This window comes from Panicum hallii, chromosome 8, assembly GCF_002211085.1.
Source record: "Panicum hallii strain FIL2 chromosome 8, PHallii_v3.1, whole genome shotgun sequence".
Classification (NCBI taxonomy): Eukaryota; Viridiplantae; Streptophyta; class Magnoliopsida; order Poales; family Poaceae; genus Panicum; species Panicum hallii.
In genome coordinates this window covers 1,847,145-1,861,489 of record NC_038049.1, presented here as the reverse complement: position 1 = coordinate 1,861,489, position 14,345 = coordinate 1,847,145, and the positions used below count along the sequence as shown (strand labels likewise).

At 50.0% G+C, this 14,345-nt stretch overlaps 4 protein-coding genes across 4 annotated transcripts; 2 read left to right on the top strand and 2 right to left on the bottom strand.

The window, feature by feature from the left end:
- The first annotated feature begins 18 nt into the window (after positions 1 to 18).
- LOC112902337 (DNA-directed RNA polymerase V subunit 5A-like) lies at positions 19 to 2,834 on the top strand. The gene is made up of 4 exons (XM_025971362.1): positions 19 to 495; positions 1,002 to 1,178; positions 1,511 to 1,624; positions 2,402 to 2,834. Exons 1-4 carry the CDS (start codon positions 121 to 123, stop codon positions 2,525 to 2,527), a joined length of 792 nt encoding a protein of 263 aa, XP_025827147.1. The 5' UTR covers positions 19 to 120; the 3' UTR covers positions 2,528 to 2,834.
- Positions 2,835 to 2,855: 21 nt separating this feature from the next.
- On the bottom strand, positions 2,856 to 5,180 carry LOC112902338 (two-component response regulator ORR9-like). The gene is made up of 4 exons (XM_025971363.1): positions 4,339 to 5,180; positions 4,130 to 4,207; positions 3,956 to 4,026; positions 2,856 to 3,275 (listed from the first exon to the last, which is right to left on the bottom strand). Exons 1-4 carry the CDS (start codon positions 4,534 to 4,536, stop codon positions 3,017 to 3,019), a joined length of 606 nt encoding a protein of 201 aa, XP_025827148.1. The 5' UTR covers positions 4,537 to 5,180; the 3' UTR covers positions 2,856 to 3,016.
- A 1,943-nt stretch (positions 5,181 to 7,123) lies between these two features.
- On the top strand, positions 7,124 to 10,545 carry LOC112901899 (cytochrome P450 90A4-like). The gene is made up of 7 exons (XM_025970763.1): positions 7,124 to 7,971; positions 8,064 to 8,342; positions 9,296 to 9,382; positions 9,531 to 9,609; positions 9,695 to 9,801; positions 9,956 to 10,092; positions 10,234 to 10,545. The coding sequence occupies exons 1-7, from the start codon at positions 7,240 to 7,242 to the stop codon at positions 10,334 to 10,336; spliced, it is 1,524 nt and encodes a 507-aa protein (XP_025826548.1). The 5' UTR covers positions 7,124 to 7,239; the 3' UTR covers positions 10,337 to 10,545.
- A 1,966-nt stretch (positions 10,546 to 12,511) lies between these two features.
- Positions 12,512 to 13,036, bottom strand: LOC112902568 (E3 ubiquitin-protein ligase RNF181-like). The gene has a single exon (XM_025971685.1). The coding sequence runs from the start codon at positions 13,034 to 13,036 to the stop codon at positions 12,512 to 12,514; it is 525 nt and encodes a 174-aa protein (XP_025827470.1).
- Positions 13,037 to 14,345: the final 1,309 nt, after the last annotated feature.

Sequence of the window (14,345 nt, the reverse complement as noted above, 5' to 3'; positions counted from 1 at the left end):
TTTTATTACTTGGTAATGGTACTAGTACATGGGGGCTGGAATTGAGCAGGTAAACTGGACTGTATCAGGGGGGTCCCATTTGTCCCGCTGGCTGCGCCCCCAGTTCACCCAACACGAGAAATGGACCAGTTCCTCCCCTCCCAGCAATCGGTGCTCACCATGGACTCCGCCGACAGCACGGCCGCCACCGCCGCGCTCGCGCCCAACGGCGCCGCCGACCCCGCCGCGGCCATCGACGACGACGACGACAACGACGGCGTCCCCGAGGTAGCCGCCTGCATATCGTCGATGGTCGACCGCGGGGGCAGCGTCGAGAGCCACCGCCTCTTCCTGGCGCGCCGCACCGCGCTGGAGATGCTCCGCGACCGCGGGTACAGCGTCCCGGAGGAGGAGCTCGCCCGCACCCTCCCGGAGTTCCGCGCCTGGTGGGCCGACAAGCCCGAGCTCGAACGCCTCGCCTTCTCCACTACTCTCGCCTCCGACCCGTCCAACAAGGTGGGGGTTTTCATTCTTTCTTCCCATTTTCCCCATGATATCGCCGGTGTGCTTTCAGTTGTTCCTCCATTAGGGTTAGTTAGATTCCTGTTCTACTAGCTCGCGATTTGAACCACATTCTTGTCCTGACTATTAGACCAGGCTTTGTGCTCATTATTAAGAAACCTCCCACAATTACTCATTAGTGTAGCGGAATCCAGTTTGCTGAGATATACATTGCGAAACTGAAGAGTTAGGGAGAAAGAGGGGTTTCATTTCTCTCATACCCTTTCTCACCGATTCATCCTTTCTGTTTTGTTGATGTTAGGTGTGATTGTACGGTCTAGGAATATTATTGTTCTTGTGGTTATGATTGAGGGTTAGCACCAATCTGCAAGTAGAATGGTAAAATGCTTAATTTATCGTGTATTATCTTGCTTATCTTTTTCATGCATAAGGTGGTTCTTTACATCAATCGTTCTTGTTACAGATGAGTAAATAATAGATCTTAACTATGTGTTTTGCAGGTGAAAGTTGTGTTCTGTCCACCTGAACCTGTCAAAATTGCAGTTATCCGGGAGATATATAGCGGAGTCAAAGAAGACAACTTGTCTAGACTGATTCTGATATTGCAGAGCAGAGTAATGTCTAGAGCCAAAGAATCTATCAAGGAGATCTTCCCATTTAAAGTTGACACATTCCAGGTTAGGTTTTGTCTAATGTTGTTGGTTGCTCTTCACATTTCGTTCAGTTTCTGCAAGTAAACAAGAACATGGACTCTTTTGGTTGTAACTACAATGCCCACACCTTAAGAATAACAGCAAGTAGCTTATATTGTCCTTCTTTGCAACCAGTAACGGACTAGCTACAATATGTTTGGAATTTGGAATTTCACTATTTGTTCTTCTGCACATCATGATCTTAATGCCAGGTGTCTATTTGCAGCATTGTAACTTTCATCATGTAAAGTTGATATTTTGCTGTTTCATCTTATATTAATATTTGTATCCAAACCAACGTGCTCCTCCGATGGTAGATCACGGAATTACTGGTGAACATTACTAAGCATGTCCTGAAGCCCAAGCATGAAGTGTTAACTGCAGAGGAGAAAGCCAAGCTCCTGAAGGAATACAATGTGGTGGATTCACAGGTATGTTCCTCTATAATTTGTTGGAAGTTACCGCTTTGTTGTACTGGCATTGGAAGTCATGGTGCCACGCGAATTTTGTAGCCTCCTTTTGATACATCTTCTTGAATGCAATAATGCAGCTGGTGCTGGCTGTAGGCTGTTGCTTTTCATGATACCTGCTGAGTTACTGTAACACCATAATTTCAGCACTTGATCTTGTTTGCAGCATGATCATGGCCATAAGGGTGACTGCAATATCTTACTGCGCTTTCTGGATGTCATGATTGAGACTAATGAATTATGAAATTACCATGCTGAGTGCCTTGGGTTGGTCACATGGATATGTTGATGATAATTTGGTGAACACCATCACTTATATTTTGCTCACAATGTGTTGTGTTTATGCATGTTTCATCAAAATGTAACTTCACGACATTGAAACTGACAACCGTCCCATATTTCATACTGAGAGTACTGTTATCATATAGAAGAAAACTTGTTTAATTGCAATTGCGAGGTCAAACTTGTGTCACTTTCTATTTATGTAGATTCTTATTATATATTGCAGGCTCCTTACATAAATGATATGCAAATCAGAAACTAAAACTATGTTTATAGCTGTTGTGGTGATAACGCATTTCATTTATTTTGGTTAGTGGATCCTTAACATGCCTGAAGTGCATATTCCCACTTGTTATTAACTCTGGTGTTTCCCTTGGATATTTATTTTGATAGAGCTAGCTCTGTTGCAAAGTAATTTCGGGCCACTAGACTGAAATTGGTGCTTGTATCTTTCAGTTGCCTCGCATGCTGGAGACTGATGCAGTTGCTCGCTACCATGGCCTTGGCAAGGGAACTGTTGTTAAAGTCACATATGACAGCGAGCTTACCGGGAACCATGTGACGTACAGGTGTATTTTCTGAGGGGGCCGTGGGTTTCCGCGGATGAAGTTTCTCGTAAGCAGTTAGTAAAAATAACTTCTCGGCAGATGATACTGCCCTTCTATGTAGGATGAGGTTCTCTGTAAGGTGTTGGTTAAAATTGTCTCGCAGCAAAGTTACTACCCTACCGGGCTACTATATTGTTCTAGTGATACATGTCTCCAGTCTAATCTTAGAAACATTAACAGAACTAATCCTGTCGTGACTTATCTCGGTCACTTTCAGATGCTTCTTGCAAAGTTTTGGCGCAAGATGTGTCCAATGACCTATTAATTAGGCTGTTATCTCAGCTGTACTCTGATAACTGAAATTTGTTGCAGAATCACTTGATTCTGTTCAAGAAGTCTATAATATTTTGCAAATGAAGGGTCGACGCCTGTGTTACAGATCAGTAGGCCAAAATCTAAGTAAAACAAAGAACAAAGGGAGAGAAAAAAAGAGGGTGTTAATTCTCCTATAATCAGTTTGCAGCTAACTGCGCCTTGATCTGTTTTTCTGGGGCAAAACTTCTCCGCTGTCTTCTGCCTTTCTTTTGCGGCTGATGCTTTTATCGCTGCTGCTGCTGTTCGTGGGGTTACTGCATTCGTCGCTGTTGCTGTCGCTTTGCTGGTGCTGTTCCTGGTGGTAGTGCTCCTTGCATCTGCTTTTCAGTATGTGGGGCTTCAGCTTGCTCATGTCTGATAGCCGCACTGGTTTTAGGAAAAACTCATCCGCTCCTTCCTCCAGGCATCTGATTCAGAACATCAAAATCGGAAATGGGTCAGGGATTTCTCCTATGACAATAAAGTAACATATGCAACTAGCAAATGCAAATATAATGTTTTTATTTCGTGTGTTTTTATCTTTCACAATTTTTTGTAGATACCATATCTTTTGATTCTTTATTTGACTCAAGTTTCTTTACACCGCTTGTATATCGTGCAACTAGAAATAGAATAAACCCGGACAAAGACGAGCGGTGCTAGTGAGCTGTCTGCATCAACTAAACCTGTTTCATGGATACGGCAATATGGAAGATCTTCATGATCGATATGCGTATCATTACATATCCTTTTTGTTATTTTACACCAGACATGTCGAGATTATACTAGGACGGTGTGAGCTGTGTCGTGTGTGGGGCGGTCCCTCTATTGTACAATAGTACATGTGACGCCAAATCATTAAGGATTTTGAGAGATTCCCACGTCCCTCTACATATTCATTTCTATGTTTCCATATAGAAGAAATGAACTTTTATTTCTCCAAAAGTTTTCAAACCATGAAGTAATTTTCTGAGCAAGAGCAGGTCATCTGTCATCCAGAAGCATTTCTCTTAAATGATGAAGTTGTTTTCCTGCTTCTACTCAGGCACGCACCAAAAATCAGGAGATAATCTGAAACAACATGACATAGGTCCATAAGAATTCTCACCTATTGATCCTTGAAGGAATGTTCTCGGACGACATGATCACCACTGGGATATCTCTCAGAGATGTTGATTCCTGCTTGAACAAAACAAGAACACATCTTTAGGCCGTATTGTCCTCAGTGGATCATTGATGATGGATCATACCAAGAAACACTAGCAGAGAATATGGTAGCTACCTTGATCTTCTTGAGCAGATCATATCCCGTCATGCCAGGCATGCAGTAGTCTGTGATGATCAGGTTCACCGCAACCTCCTGATTATCCACAAAACAGGAGCAAAACCAAAACACATCAGAAACCTTTCTTCAGACAAAAGGAACAATACTACACATGGTTTATTGATTTGTCGCTCATAGCAGGGAGAGGAAGCCATGCATCTCCTTACCAGCTGGTCTGCGTGAACGGAAACTGGTGGGCTGCTGTCCTCGCCATGGATCCCCAGGAACTCCAGAGCCTTGCTCCCGGAATCGACAGTGGTGACTTGGAAGGAAGAGGTCTTGAGGAGCCTCTCGATGAGCTTCCTGTCCGGGAGGCTGTCGTCCACGGCCAGGACATGGAACGGGGTCTCTGTGGCCATCGCCATGGAGGAAACAAGAGAGCTGATCTGAACTCCCTGCTCGTGTTCTTGTTCCTGAGTCCTGACTAGGAGGAGGAGGAGGATGCTACGAGCAGCTGCAGAGCGGAAGAGTTGTAGAGGAAACTAAAAGCAGGGAGGTCTGTGTGCTTGGCATGAGAGGCTTTGCTTGCCTTTTGAAGGGCGTGGGTGTGGTTGAGTTGGTACATATACATACAGGCACATGAAAGGATTCGATCCAGGAGATATGATGGAAAGTGAAGGAAGGGAGGAAAGGGGCGTGATGACTAAGAAAATCCCAGCGCATGGAGAAAGCAAGATCCGGGGCGGATTTGCTCCAAATCTTGCCAGGAATTGACTCCACCTCCACAGAAGAATAGAAGAGAAGAGATGGCCACCCGGGCAGGCAGGCGGGCAAGAGCATCATGAGCCGGACCCTCTCAGTATTCTGGAGCAGGCCCTTCATCAAAAAAGGGTCCACCATTTCCTCTTGTTCCCTCTCCCTTCTCCTACTGCTGCTATCGTATCTGGCTTTACTAGTTGGTTTATTTTGAGTTCTTGGTCTGTCGGACTTCTGTGCTGACCGGCTGAAAGATACGGACGGATCGTTTTGGCGATCTTTGAGCGAGTTTCTTTTCTCTTCAGGTGTGGCCTCCCAGTTCTCTGCACCAAGTTGTCGTTAGTAAAAAAAAAAATTAAGATCTGCTGCCTCTGTAACCACTTGCTTGCAATCCCAACCCCGATAGAGTAGAGTACTATACTAGGTCTTGTGAGCCAGGGATACCAGTGCTCTGTTTGCGCAGCTCACACGGTGTGGTGCACTTGTTGCGGCCACAGCCGAGCTACCAACAACTGGCAGGAAATGGAATCATGGGATCCGGGGAGTAGCTGGTATCCTTTGTTGGTAATGGGAAGACATCAACCTCGAGATCCAATCCAGCTGACGACGGCGACTCTGCCCGTGGGGTCGAATCCCCGAGATCGCAACGGGTAGGCTGCAGTTGCAGTACAGATGCTGCTGCCGCTGAGGCGATACGGAGATGGACGGAAGAACGAGCCCACCCAGCCCCGAATCGGATCCGCCTCCGATCGCCGCGAGAGCGGCGTCTCCCGGCGCCGGCGATACGCTCCGGATTGCCCCCACGCGCCCCCTCCTCCACGCCTTTGGCTTTCCTTGCAGCCGCTGCTGCTTGGCTGCTTCAATCAACGTGGCTGCGTGGGCAGGCACGCGCGCGGTTCCCCCAAGCGTGCTAGCTAGCTCTCCTCCCTGGTGGCCATGTGGCTTCGGCTGGCGCAGCGCGGGGGCGTGGCGTGGGAGATTCTGAATTCTGATCCATCAAGCAACAAATCATCATCATAGGCGATCCTGCTGCATCACGCATCCTTCTTGGTCGATCGCAGCGGATTTCCTCCGTGTACATGACCGTCGACACGGCACACAGCGGTCTGCTTTTCTCTAGGGTTCTCGTTGGCGCGGGTTTCGGTAGGAGGTTTCGGTGGCGGCTCCGAGAGCGAATGCTCGTGGACGCCGCGTTTAGACTTCATCTTGCTGGTGCTATTTAGTAGAGTGGTGTTGTCGAGTGGAGTGGTGCGGTCACGTTGATGTTTCAATCCAATCGGCCGACTGTTATTTTATTTTTTATTATTTTCTCGGTACGGGCTCTTTTTCTAATATAATCGGCGGCTCTAGCTGCCGCATTCGTTTAAAAAAAGGAACAAGGAATTCAGAATTTCAGATAGCAAGCAAAAAGCAGCAGCGAAGAGGGGAAGGAGCAGACGGCTGGGCTGCATCGCTAGGTAGGCCCGTGCAAGCCCAGTTTTTCACTCCACCCAACCAAGAAGGCCGTGAACTGAAAGAAAAAAACACCATACATCGAGCCCAGTATGTTTTCTCCCCCAGCCCGCAGAGCAACCATCTCGGCCCGAACTAAAGAGAGACGCGCGGTCACGCAGCCCTCGGACGTGTTTATGGGCCGACTTTCCTCCTCGCTGTGAAAATGTCGACTGCTGGGCTTAACCGCTTAAAGTCATCCTCTCCCATCCAACAAAAACAAAATGGAAAATCAGCGGGTGGTCTGTCGCATGCACGGCGCGCCGTACTTGTTTATATTCGTTTTATATTCCAAAACGAATATAAAAACTGTAATAACACCGTACTTGTTTAAATTAAAAAGATAAAATTCTAGTGGATCCTATTCTCTGTTTATTTTTACTAAAAAAAAACATCCCTCCACCTCACATGGTGTGTGGTTTCCTTCAAGAAAAAAAGAACCCAAGGTGGGCCCCCTATTGCCCTATTTCTTTTTACCCAAACATTCCTCACCCCTTTTCACCAACATGGCCACACTGCCCCATGCCCTGCCATACATTCCCTTTTGGACCAAAGCTGCATTATTTTACTTTCCAAAAAAAGATAGCTACATGATTGTACAATTACTTTACTATCCAACTCCCAGCAGCTCAATATTAAACTCCAAACCTCCAATTAATTAAAATTTGACAAAAGGAATTATCAACCACCTAGAAATACTGAAATGCCCCCACAACACCCTCCATCTCGGATGGTGTCAAAGATTCTCTGGGCGTCGGAGCAGGCAGCGCAGAGCATCTCACTCACTCAATCTCACTTCCCGACACCCGCACGCGCTCCCTCCACTGATCCATCCACTCACTCCCCACCCAACCGAAGCCAAGCCGCGCACGGCCACGCCCATGGACGCGAGCGGGGCGCCGCCGCCGCCGCCGCTCCTCCTGGCCGCGTCCGCCTTCGCCGCGACCGCGCTGCTCTTCGCCGCGGCGGCGCTGGGATGGCTCCTCGCCGCGCGGTCGTCGAGGCACGGGTCGGCGCGGCTGCCGCCGGGCAGCACGGGGCTGCCGCTGATCGGGGAGACGCTGCGCCTCATCTCCGCCTACAAGACCCCCAACCCGGAGCCCTTCATCGACGACCGCGTGGCGCGCCACGGCAGCGGCGTCTTCACCACCCACGTCTTCGGCGAGCGCACCGTCTTCTCCGCCGACCCCGCCTTCAACCGCCTTCTCCTCGCCGCCGAGGGCCGCGCCGTCGGCTGCAGCTACCCGTCCTCCATCACCACGCTGCTCGGCCCGCACTCGCTGCTCCTCACCAGGGGCCCCGCGCACAGGCGCCTCCACACGCTCACGCTCACCCGCCTCGGCCGCCCCGCGTCGCCGCCGCTCCTCGCCCACATCGACCGCCTCATCCTCGACACCATGCGGGAGTGGGAGCCCGCCGCCACCGTCCGCCTCCTCGACGAGGCGAAGAAGATCACCTTCAACCTCACAGTCAAGCAGCTCGTCAGCATCGACCCCGGGCCGTGGACCGAGAGCGTGCGCCGTGAGTACGTCAAGCTCATCGACGGGTTCTTCTCCATCCCGTTCCCCTTCGCCCACCTCCTCCCGTTCACCACCTACGGCCAGGCCCTCAAGGTGCTCGCCCGTTTGCCCTTCGTTCCCCTGATTTATTCTATCCGCTGCACATTGCGTCTCCTCTCAAGGTGTGATTTTTTGGTTCGATTCAGGCGAGGAAGAAGGTGGCCGGGGCTCTGCGGGAGGTGATAAGGAAGAGGATAGACGACAAGGTGGAAAATGGTGGCGCGAATGGGAAGGAGGATGACAAGATTGAAAAGAAGGACATGGTGGAGGAGCTTCTTGAAGCAGAGGGTGGGAGCTTCTCCGAGGAGGAAATGGTGGATTTCTGCCTGTCTCTGCTGGTGGCTGGCTACGAGACGACGTCCGTGCTCATGACGCTTGCTGTCAAGTTCCTCACCGAGACACCCACTGCGCTGGCGCAGCTCAAGGTATGCATCGTGAGAAATTCGCTTGGAAATTATCAATTCTTTGTTGGAATGTTCGGTGGTAAGCACAATCCTTGTGCACGTGTGGTGGTAGGTACTGTCAACAGTCAAATTAGCTTGGTCATTGGGGACAATACGTCAACTGATTTCATAATATGTTATAATAATCGGGGGTTAGATTAACTTAATCTGTCATGCGTCACCTCTTGTAGTCATGTCCAGCAGAAAATCTGCTCCCGCCGGCTTGTGTTTTAGGTCGAATTCTAGTGCAGGTTTTTAAATTCGGATAGCAGTCTGTTCACTGTAAGGTTACTGTCCGATTTGTTTGATTCTATGGGCCCGTTTAGATTGCAAATTTTTGCAACCGGAGATACCGTAGCGCTTTCGTTTGTATTTGACAAATTTTATCTAATCATGGACTAACTAGGCTCAAAAGATTCGTCTCGTGATGTACAATTAAACTGTGCAATTAGTTTTTTTTTACATACATTTACTGCTCCATGCATGTGTCCTAAAATTAATATGATGGAGAGAGCGCGTAAAAAATTGGAATTTGGAGGGGATGTAAACAAGGCATATATTATGAAATCCTGCAATAGGCACTGATGTGATGTTGCCTATTCTCTTATCTTGTTGTCTAGACTCTAGAGTGATTCTGCTATGAACACAACTCCAATTGATTTCTTCCTGGAACATTTTTTCTTGTTTGTGCATAAAGGTGCCTTATTCCTTCCCATTTCTGTACTTGGAAGTGTGCCAACGTTATCCAACCGAACGGCTGAAAGTGAGAATCGTAGCAACATCATAATGGGACCGGATAGCCGGATAGGAATTTTGAGCCGCCTAGTGAAACATTTATTTTCAGTATTTTAAGTTACATAATTGTACCTCGTGTCCAGACGTTATTCTGCTTCACAACATGTGAGTTTGATTCCAGATATTTTCTGAATTTACAGGAAGAGCATGAAAATATCAGAGAAGTAAAAGGCAAAAACCAACCTCTGGAATGGAGCGATTACAAGTCGATGCCATTTACACAATGTGTAATATTTTTGGAGTCCTTTTTTTCAAATTTCCTTATTGATATACCATGCCAAAAGCAAAATGCTGTCTAGCAGTTGAATTTTTACAAATTGTACTACATCGTTTAAAATGAACATTTGAGCTCAGTTGGATTTTTACATTTTGCAGGTGATAAATGAAACATTGCGTGTTGCTAACTTAATTAGTGGGGTATTCAGGCGTGCAAACACTGATATTCATTTTAAAGGTATTCTAGTAGAAACTATCTTCAAATTTCTTAAACTTTAACCCGGGATATCCATTCATTTGTAACATTCTGTTTTGTTCATTAGACTACATTATTCCAAAGGGCTGCAAAATATTTGCTTCATTCCGAGCTGTGCACCTTAATACTGAACACTACGAGAATGCTCGGACCTTTGATCCTTGGAGATGGCAGGTACTTGTACTTACCGAGCTTCTGTTCTGCTTATTTCCTGCTATGTGTTACGTACTGGCTTATAAAAGTAAAATATTGGCATGCTGAGTTGCATATATGCGAAATGATTTCTCTAGGAATATATTCAAACCAATTTGTGGTTGCCATTGTGCAGAGTAAGAATAAACTTCAGAACACGGTAGGGGCCAGCTTGTTTACTCCCTTTGGTGGCGGACCTCGTCTGTGCCCAGGCTATGAGCTTGCCCGGGTTGTTGTTTCTGTTTTTCTCCATCGTCTTGTGACGCGCTTTAGGTAAGGCATCCTTATCTACCAAGTTTCTACACTGTTTTTGGATCCATAGGATGTTGATTATCATATGATGAAACATCAATCTTTCTGCCTCTTGCGAACTGGACGCCACTTTGATTGAACTGTGCGCTCATGAATCTGCAGCTGGGAAGAAGCTGAGGAAGATAGGATTGTCTTCTTCCCCACCACCCGAACTCTCAAAGGATACCCTATCAATCTCCGGCGGCGACCAGATTCTGTTTTCTGACTTCACATTAGGTTCCAGTTACCCTATGGTCAAAGCAAGAGTAAGCATAGATAAGAAAAATATCCCCAGTAGTTAGTGAAATTTTCCTCCCTTATTTTCAAATCTATTTTATCTGTAACTTGGTACAAACAGCAGTCGGCAAACTCGGTTTTGCTTGTAAAATGACCCAAACTCCTATGCAATGCAATGCGTACTGGTTACAGATAACATTTTGCCGTGCATTATTTGGCTATCCTAAGATCTTGCTAGTCGTTTATATCGCTGTCCTAATAATTCACAAATGATGTGATGAGTTTGTACCATTTGGTGGGCAAGATGCTACTCTATCATCAATAATCGCAAATGGGAGGGATTGGTCGCTTAGATTTGTAGCGATCTCTGTCAAGCACATCAGGATCATGAACCTGTTGTGTTAGTCCATAAACATTTCTGTATCTGTGATCTGTCAGTTGCCCGGTACCCAGCAGATACCGTGGAGATAGTGTGTGCTCTGTTCAAGTCTCAGTGCATTTGCTAGTAGTAAATGCTGCTCCAAAACTGTTGCAGTGCAATAGCCTACAGTGTGCGATCAGGAGTGCAGAACGAAAACTGTATACATTGCAAAGAGCTGCCTGCGCAGAATCAGTAATCCACTACACGTACTGATGAACATGGATTACTGATTCTGTTCCTGCTGCCCAGCAAACAGTGATGGCAGCAGCCAGCAGGAACAGAAAAATAAACTGCTTGGCTACTTCCCTTCCCTCTTGATGTAGGATCGAGCGAATCATGCATCGACAGCGACCTGCGCCTACCTGCTGTTGCAGCCGGAGATTGTACGTGCACGGGCGCTGGGTCACGATCTGCTGATCTGCCGCCATCACCGGCGTACGTGATGGTACAGTGACGCAAGTTCAGATTCCCAGATCTTGAAACGGGACGCGGCATGGGGCCATGGCCATGGGGGCTCGCCGCTCGTGCACGCCGCCCCCTTTTCAGTGTTGTCTGCTAAGCTGTCGCGGTCGCGAAAGGGAGGGCACCGTCGTGCCGGAGCAATCATGCAGCCGATCGATCTCCCCGCCATGTTCGTCGGACCGGCCGGCGATCTGCTAGCCTTTCAGGGGAGATCGAGGAGGATGCTTCGTGAAGATGAAGGCAGGCATCATGTGTCCATGCGTGGAAGATGCTGATAAGATAGTAGTAGCTAATCTCAATCTGCAGTGAGCCAGTGACCACAGTATTGTTGCGCCATGACGCCAAGCTAATAATCAAATGAATGTACCGTGGCAAAAAGGAAAAAAGGATGGGCCCGGCGGCCAGCTTCTATTGAAATCATTGGGTTCTGTACTACCTGTGTGGAGTGTGGAGGCACCATGCATGTTCCCGGGATCCACTTTGCTGCACAAACACTGTGCGCCATGGCTGCTGCTCATCCACATGCATAGCTAACTAGTTGATCCACCACGTAACATGCGCGTTCATGATTGCAAATCGTCGCAGCTCTACTGTCTCAGCAGCGACCACTCATGTTTTGCCGACATGAAGCTCCAAACAACCTACTGCACACTCCGTCGTCAACCTTGTGTCAGATTCAGACAGGAGTCGACGACAATGACAACAGTCAAATCAAGCATCTATATTTCAGTATCTCACACACTCAGGGAGAGAAAAAAAAAGAACACAGAAAGCGTCCACAATGAGAGTAACAGCTAACATATAAGTAAGCACTAGCTAGTAGTAAAGCAAGCTGCCACTGGACAGGGTTTTAGTCCTAGTTGGAAATCGATTTTAGTTCGAGATTTCCAACCCGAACAAAGGATGCGGAACTAATATGTTTGATCATTTGTTCCGGCAGCTTTCGATCCAGGACTAATATAATTTTTCTAAAATAAAAAAACGCATCCCACCCCACCTGCCGCTCACCCACACGGCGGCCGGCTCCTGTTTTGGGCCGATTTTTTTCAAAACCTTTCTCAATCACAAAATCATCACGTTCACAGGCTACAACTTTCAAGTGAAAGCATCGGCACCGCCGCAAAGCGCTCGTATCAACAAGCTAGGAATCAAATCTAGCTACACGTTGCATCAGCTAAAGCCATCTAGTAGTTTTACAAGAAATCACGCGTGAACGGCACAGATACTCGTCATCAGATGCAAACGTTGCATTTTGCCACGCACGGACACGACCGTCATCATCTATCCCATGCGCGCCGCCTGTTGGTGTTGGCCGGCGGCGTCCTCCTCCGCCTGGGTCGGCAGCCTGAAGCGGCAGAGCGGGCAGAAGGAGCTGACGGAGAGCCACTCCACGATGCACCCCTCGTGGAACGCGTGCGCGCACGGCATCGTCCTCAGCGCGTCGCCGGCCGCGTAGCCATCCAGGCACACCGCGCAGCAGGTCTCCTCGCCATCGCCGCCCGCGGCCACCGTCGTCTCCGGCAGGCCCGCCACGGCGCTGGCCGCTGCCGGCACGCAGCGGAACCCTCCGCTCGTGGCGGTCCACGCGGTGAAAGAAGCGGGGGCCGAGTCGTCGTCGTCGACGTCCACGTCCACGCTGGGCGTGGCCACCATCGTGCCGTCGTAAAACTCGTGGGGTGTGCGCATGCGGATGCGGCTGGGTCCTCCTCCTGCCGGCGCCGCCGGCGGCGCAGGGTTCGTCGGCCGCCTCTCGTGGTACACCTGGTGCGGCATCAGGAAACCTCCCGGCGCACGCGCCACATCCATCTGCGCCGGCAGGCCGGTCAGCCGGCAGCGCGTACGTGGCTACGTGCACGGTGCGCGCCCCTGCTCGTGCTCCGACGGGTGGACAAGCGATCAAGAAGATGCAGGGGAGACGAGAGAGAGAGAGAGGCAGTCGAGATGCAGTTGATCGCCGGGCGTCGGGGATCCAGGATTTATAGTTTTACCGGATCGAACACGTCCGAGTCCAAGTGAAAGACGGTCTCGTCTGGGCTGGCGTGGGGAACAACTCGGATCAGCGTCCAACTCGGATTCTTGCTGAGGTGGAGGAGGAGTGCGCTGCGGCGGCGAGGCGAGCTCAGGCACGGCAGGACGGAGAGCCGGAGGCGCCGCTCTCCCTCGTTTCAGATGCATTGTTGTTCAGCTGAACTGTGTGTGCCCGCGCTCTGTCCTCCATGAACAGACGGCGACGGCGGTGCCCCCGGACACAGCTAGGACGGCCCGACGCAGCTATGGCAGTGAGCAGGCGCTGCCTTGCGGCAGAGGACTAGTGGCTGCTCCGTCGAGCAGCCCGTTCTGTGGATGCGCTCCATCTCGAGCCTGGTACCGGCGGCGCACCGGGTGCGTCGACGCCACGCGTGGCCGTCGCGTCGCTGGGATGGCGAGGGAAGGGAAAAAGGATGTGAAATAGCAGGCGATTTCCGAATTATCTCAGCCGCACAATCCTGATCGAACGGACGGGAGGGACTCCGGGTGGACGGTATTTGAAATACCGTCCGCCCCCTGGGTGGCCGCGTCCGCTTCCTGGGTCGCCTTCCGCAGCTTGCCGGAGCGCCGCCGCGTCTCGGTCGTCCACTTTGCCTCCTTGAGAGCTCCCCGCCGCTGCTCCAGCATGCGTCCACCATGGTCTCCGTTCCCTTGGCTCTGGCGCTCTGCTGGTCTGAGTGTCTGCACCGCCACCCCTGGCCGCGGCGCACCTGCCGACGGGCGTTCGCGCGTCGCGCTCAGTGCCGTCGTGGGGGCGGCGTCGTTCTCCGCAGCGGAGGGTTCCGTGTCGGAGCGCCCATAGTCTCCGTCCAGACGGCGGCTGAGGAGGCCTTGGCCGTTTCTCGCTCCCATCCACAGATGCTGCTTCCCTGAAGAAATCGATCGATTGTCCATACCTGTCATTCCTCTCCGTCAGAAATCATCAGTCTCCAATGCGCAGATGCAGATTTTCAACGCCTCTGCCCCTTCACCCCGTGGCTCGCCGCTGACCTCCGATCGTCCCATAGACCCCTCTCACTTCCTCCCGGAGGCCGGCCTCGCTGCCGTCCTCTCGTGCGCACGTACCGATCCCAAAGGGCCACTTATA

Bases quoted from the DNA above. Each gene is read 5' to 3' on its own strand.
- LOC112902337 (XM_025971362.1), top strand. From the start codon at position 121: ATGGACCAGTTCCTCCCCTCCCAGCAATCGGTGCTCACCATGGACTCC. The intron at 496-1,001 runs GTGGGGGTTTTC...TGTGTTTTGCAG, and splicing joins CCTCCGACCCGTCCAACAAG to GTGAAAGTTGTGTTCTGTCC. The intron at 1,625-2,401 runs GTATGTTCCTCT...TGTATCTTTCAG, and splicing joins ACAATGTGGTGGATTCACAG to TTGCCTCGCATGCTGGAGAC.
- LOC112902338 (XM_025971363.1), bottom strand. From the start codon at position 4,536: ATGGCGATGGCCACAGAGACCCCGTTCCATGTCCTGGCCGTGGACGAC. The intron at 4,027-4,129 runs GTAGCTACCATA...TTGTTCAAGCAG, and splicing joins ATCTGCTCAAGAAGATCAAG to GAATCAACATCTCTGAGAGA. The intron at 3,276-3,955 runs GTGAGAATTCTT...GTTCTGAATCAG, and splicing joins ATTCCTTCAAGGATCAATAG to ATGCCTGGAGGAAGGAGCGG.
- LOC112901899 (XM_025970763.1), top strand. From the start codon at position 7,240: ATGGACGCGAGCGGGGCGCCGCCGCCGCCGCCGCTCCTCCTGGCCGCG. The intron at 7,972-8,063 runs GTGCTCGCCCGT...GGTTCGATTCAG, and splicing joins CCTACGGCCAGGCCCTCAAG to GCGAGGAAGAAGGTGGCCGG. The intron at 10,093-10,233 runs GTAAGGCATCCT...ATGAATCTGCAG, and splicing joins CGTCTTGTGACGCGCTTTAG to CTGGGAAGAAGCTGAGGAAG.
- LOC112902568 (XM_025971685.1), bottom strand. From the start codon at position 13,036: ATGGATGTGGCGCGTGCGCCGGGAGGTTTCCTGATGCCGCACCAGGTG.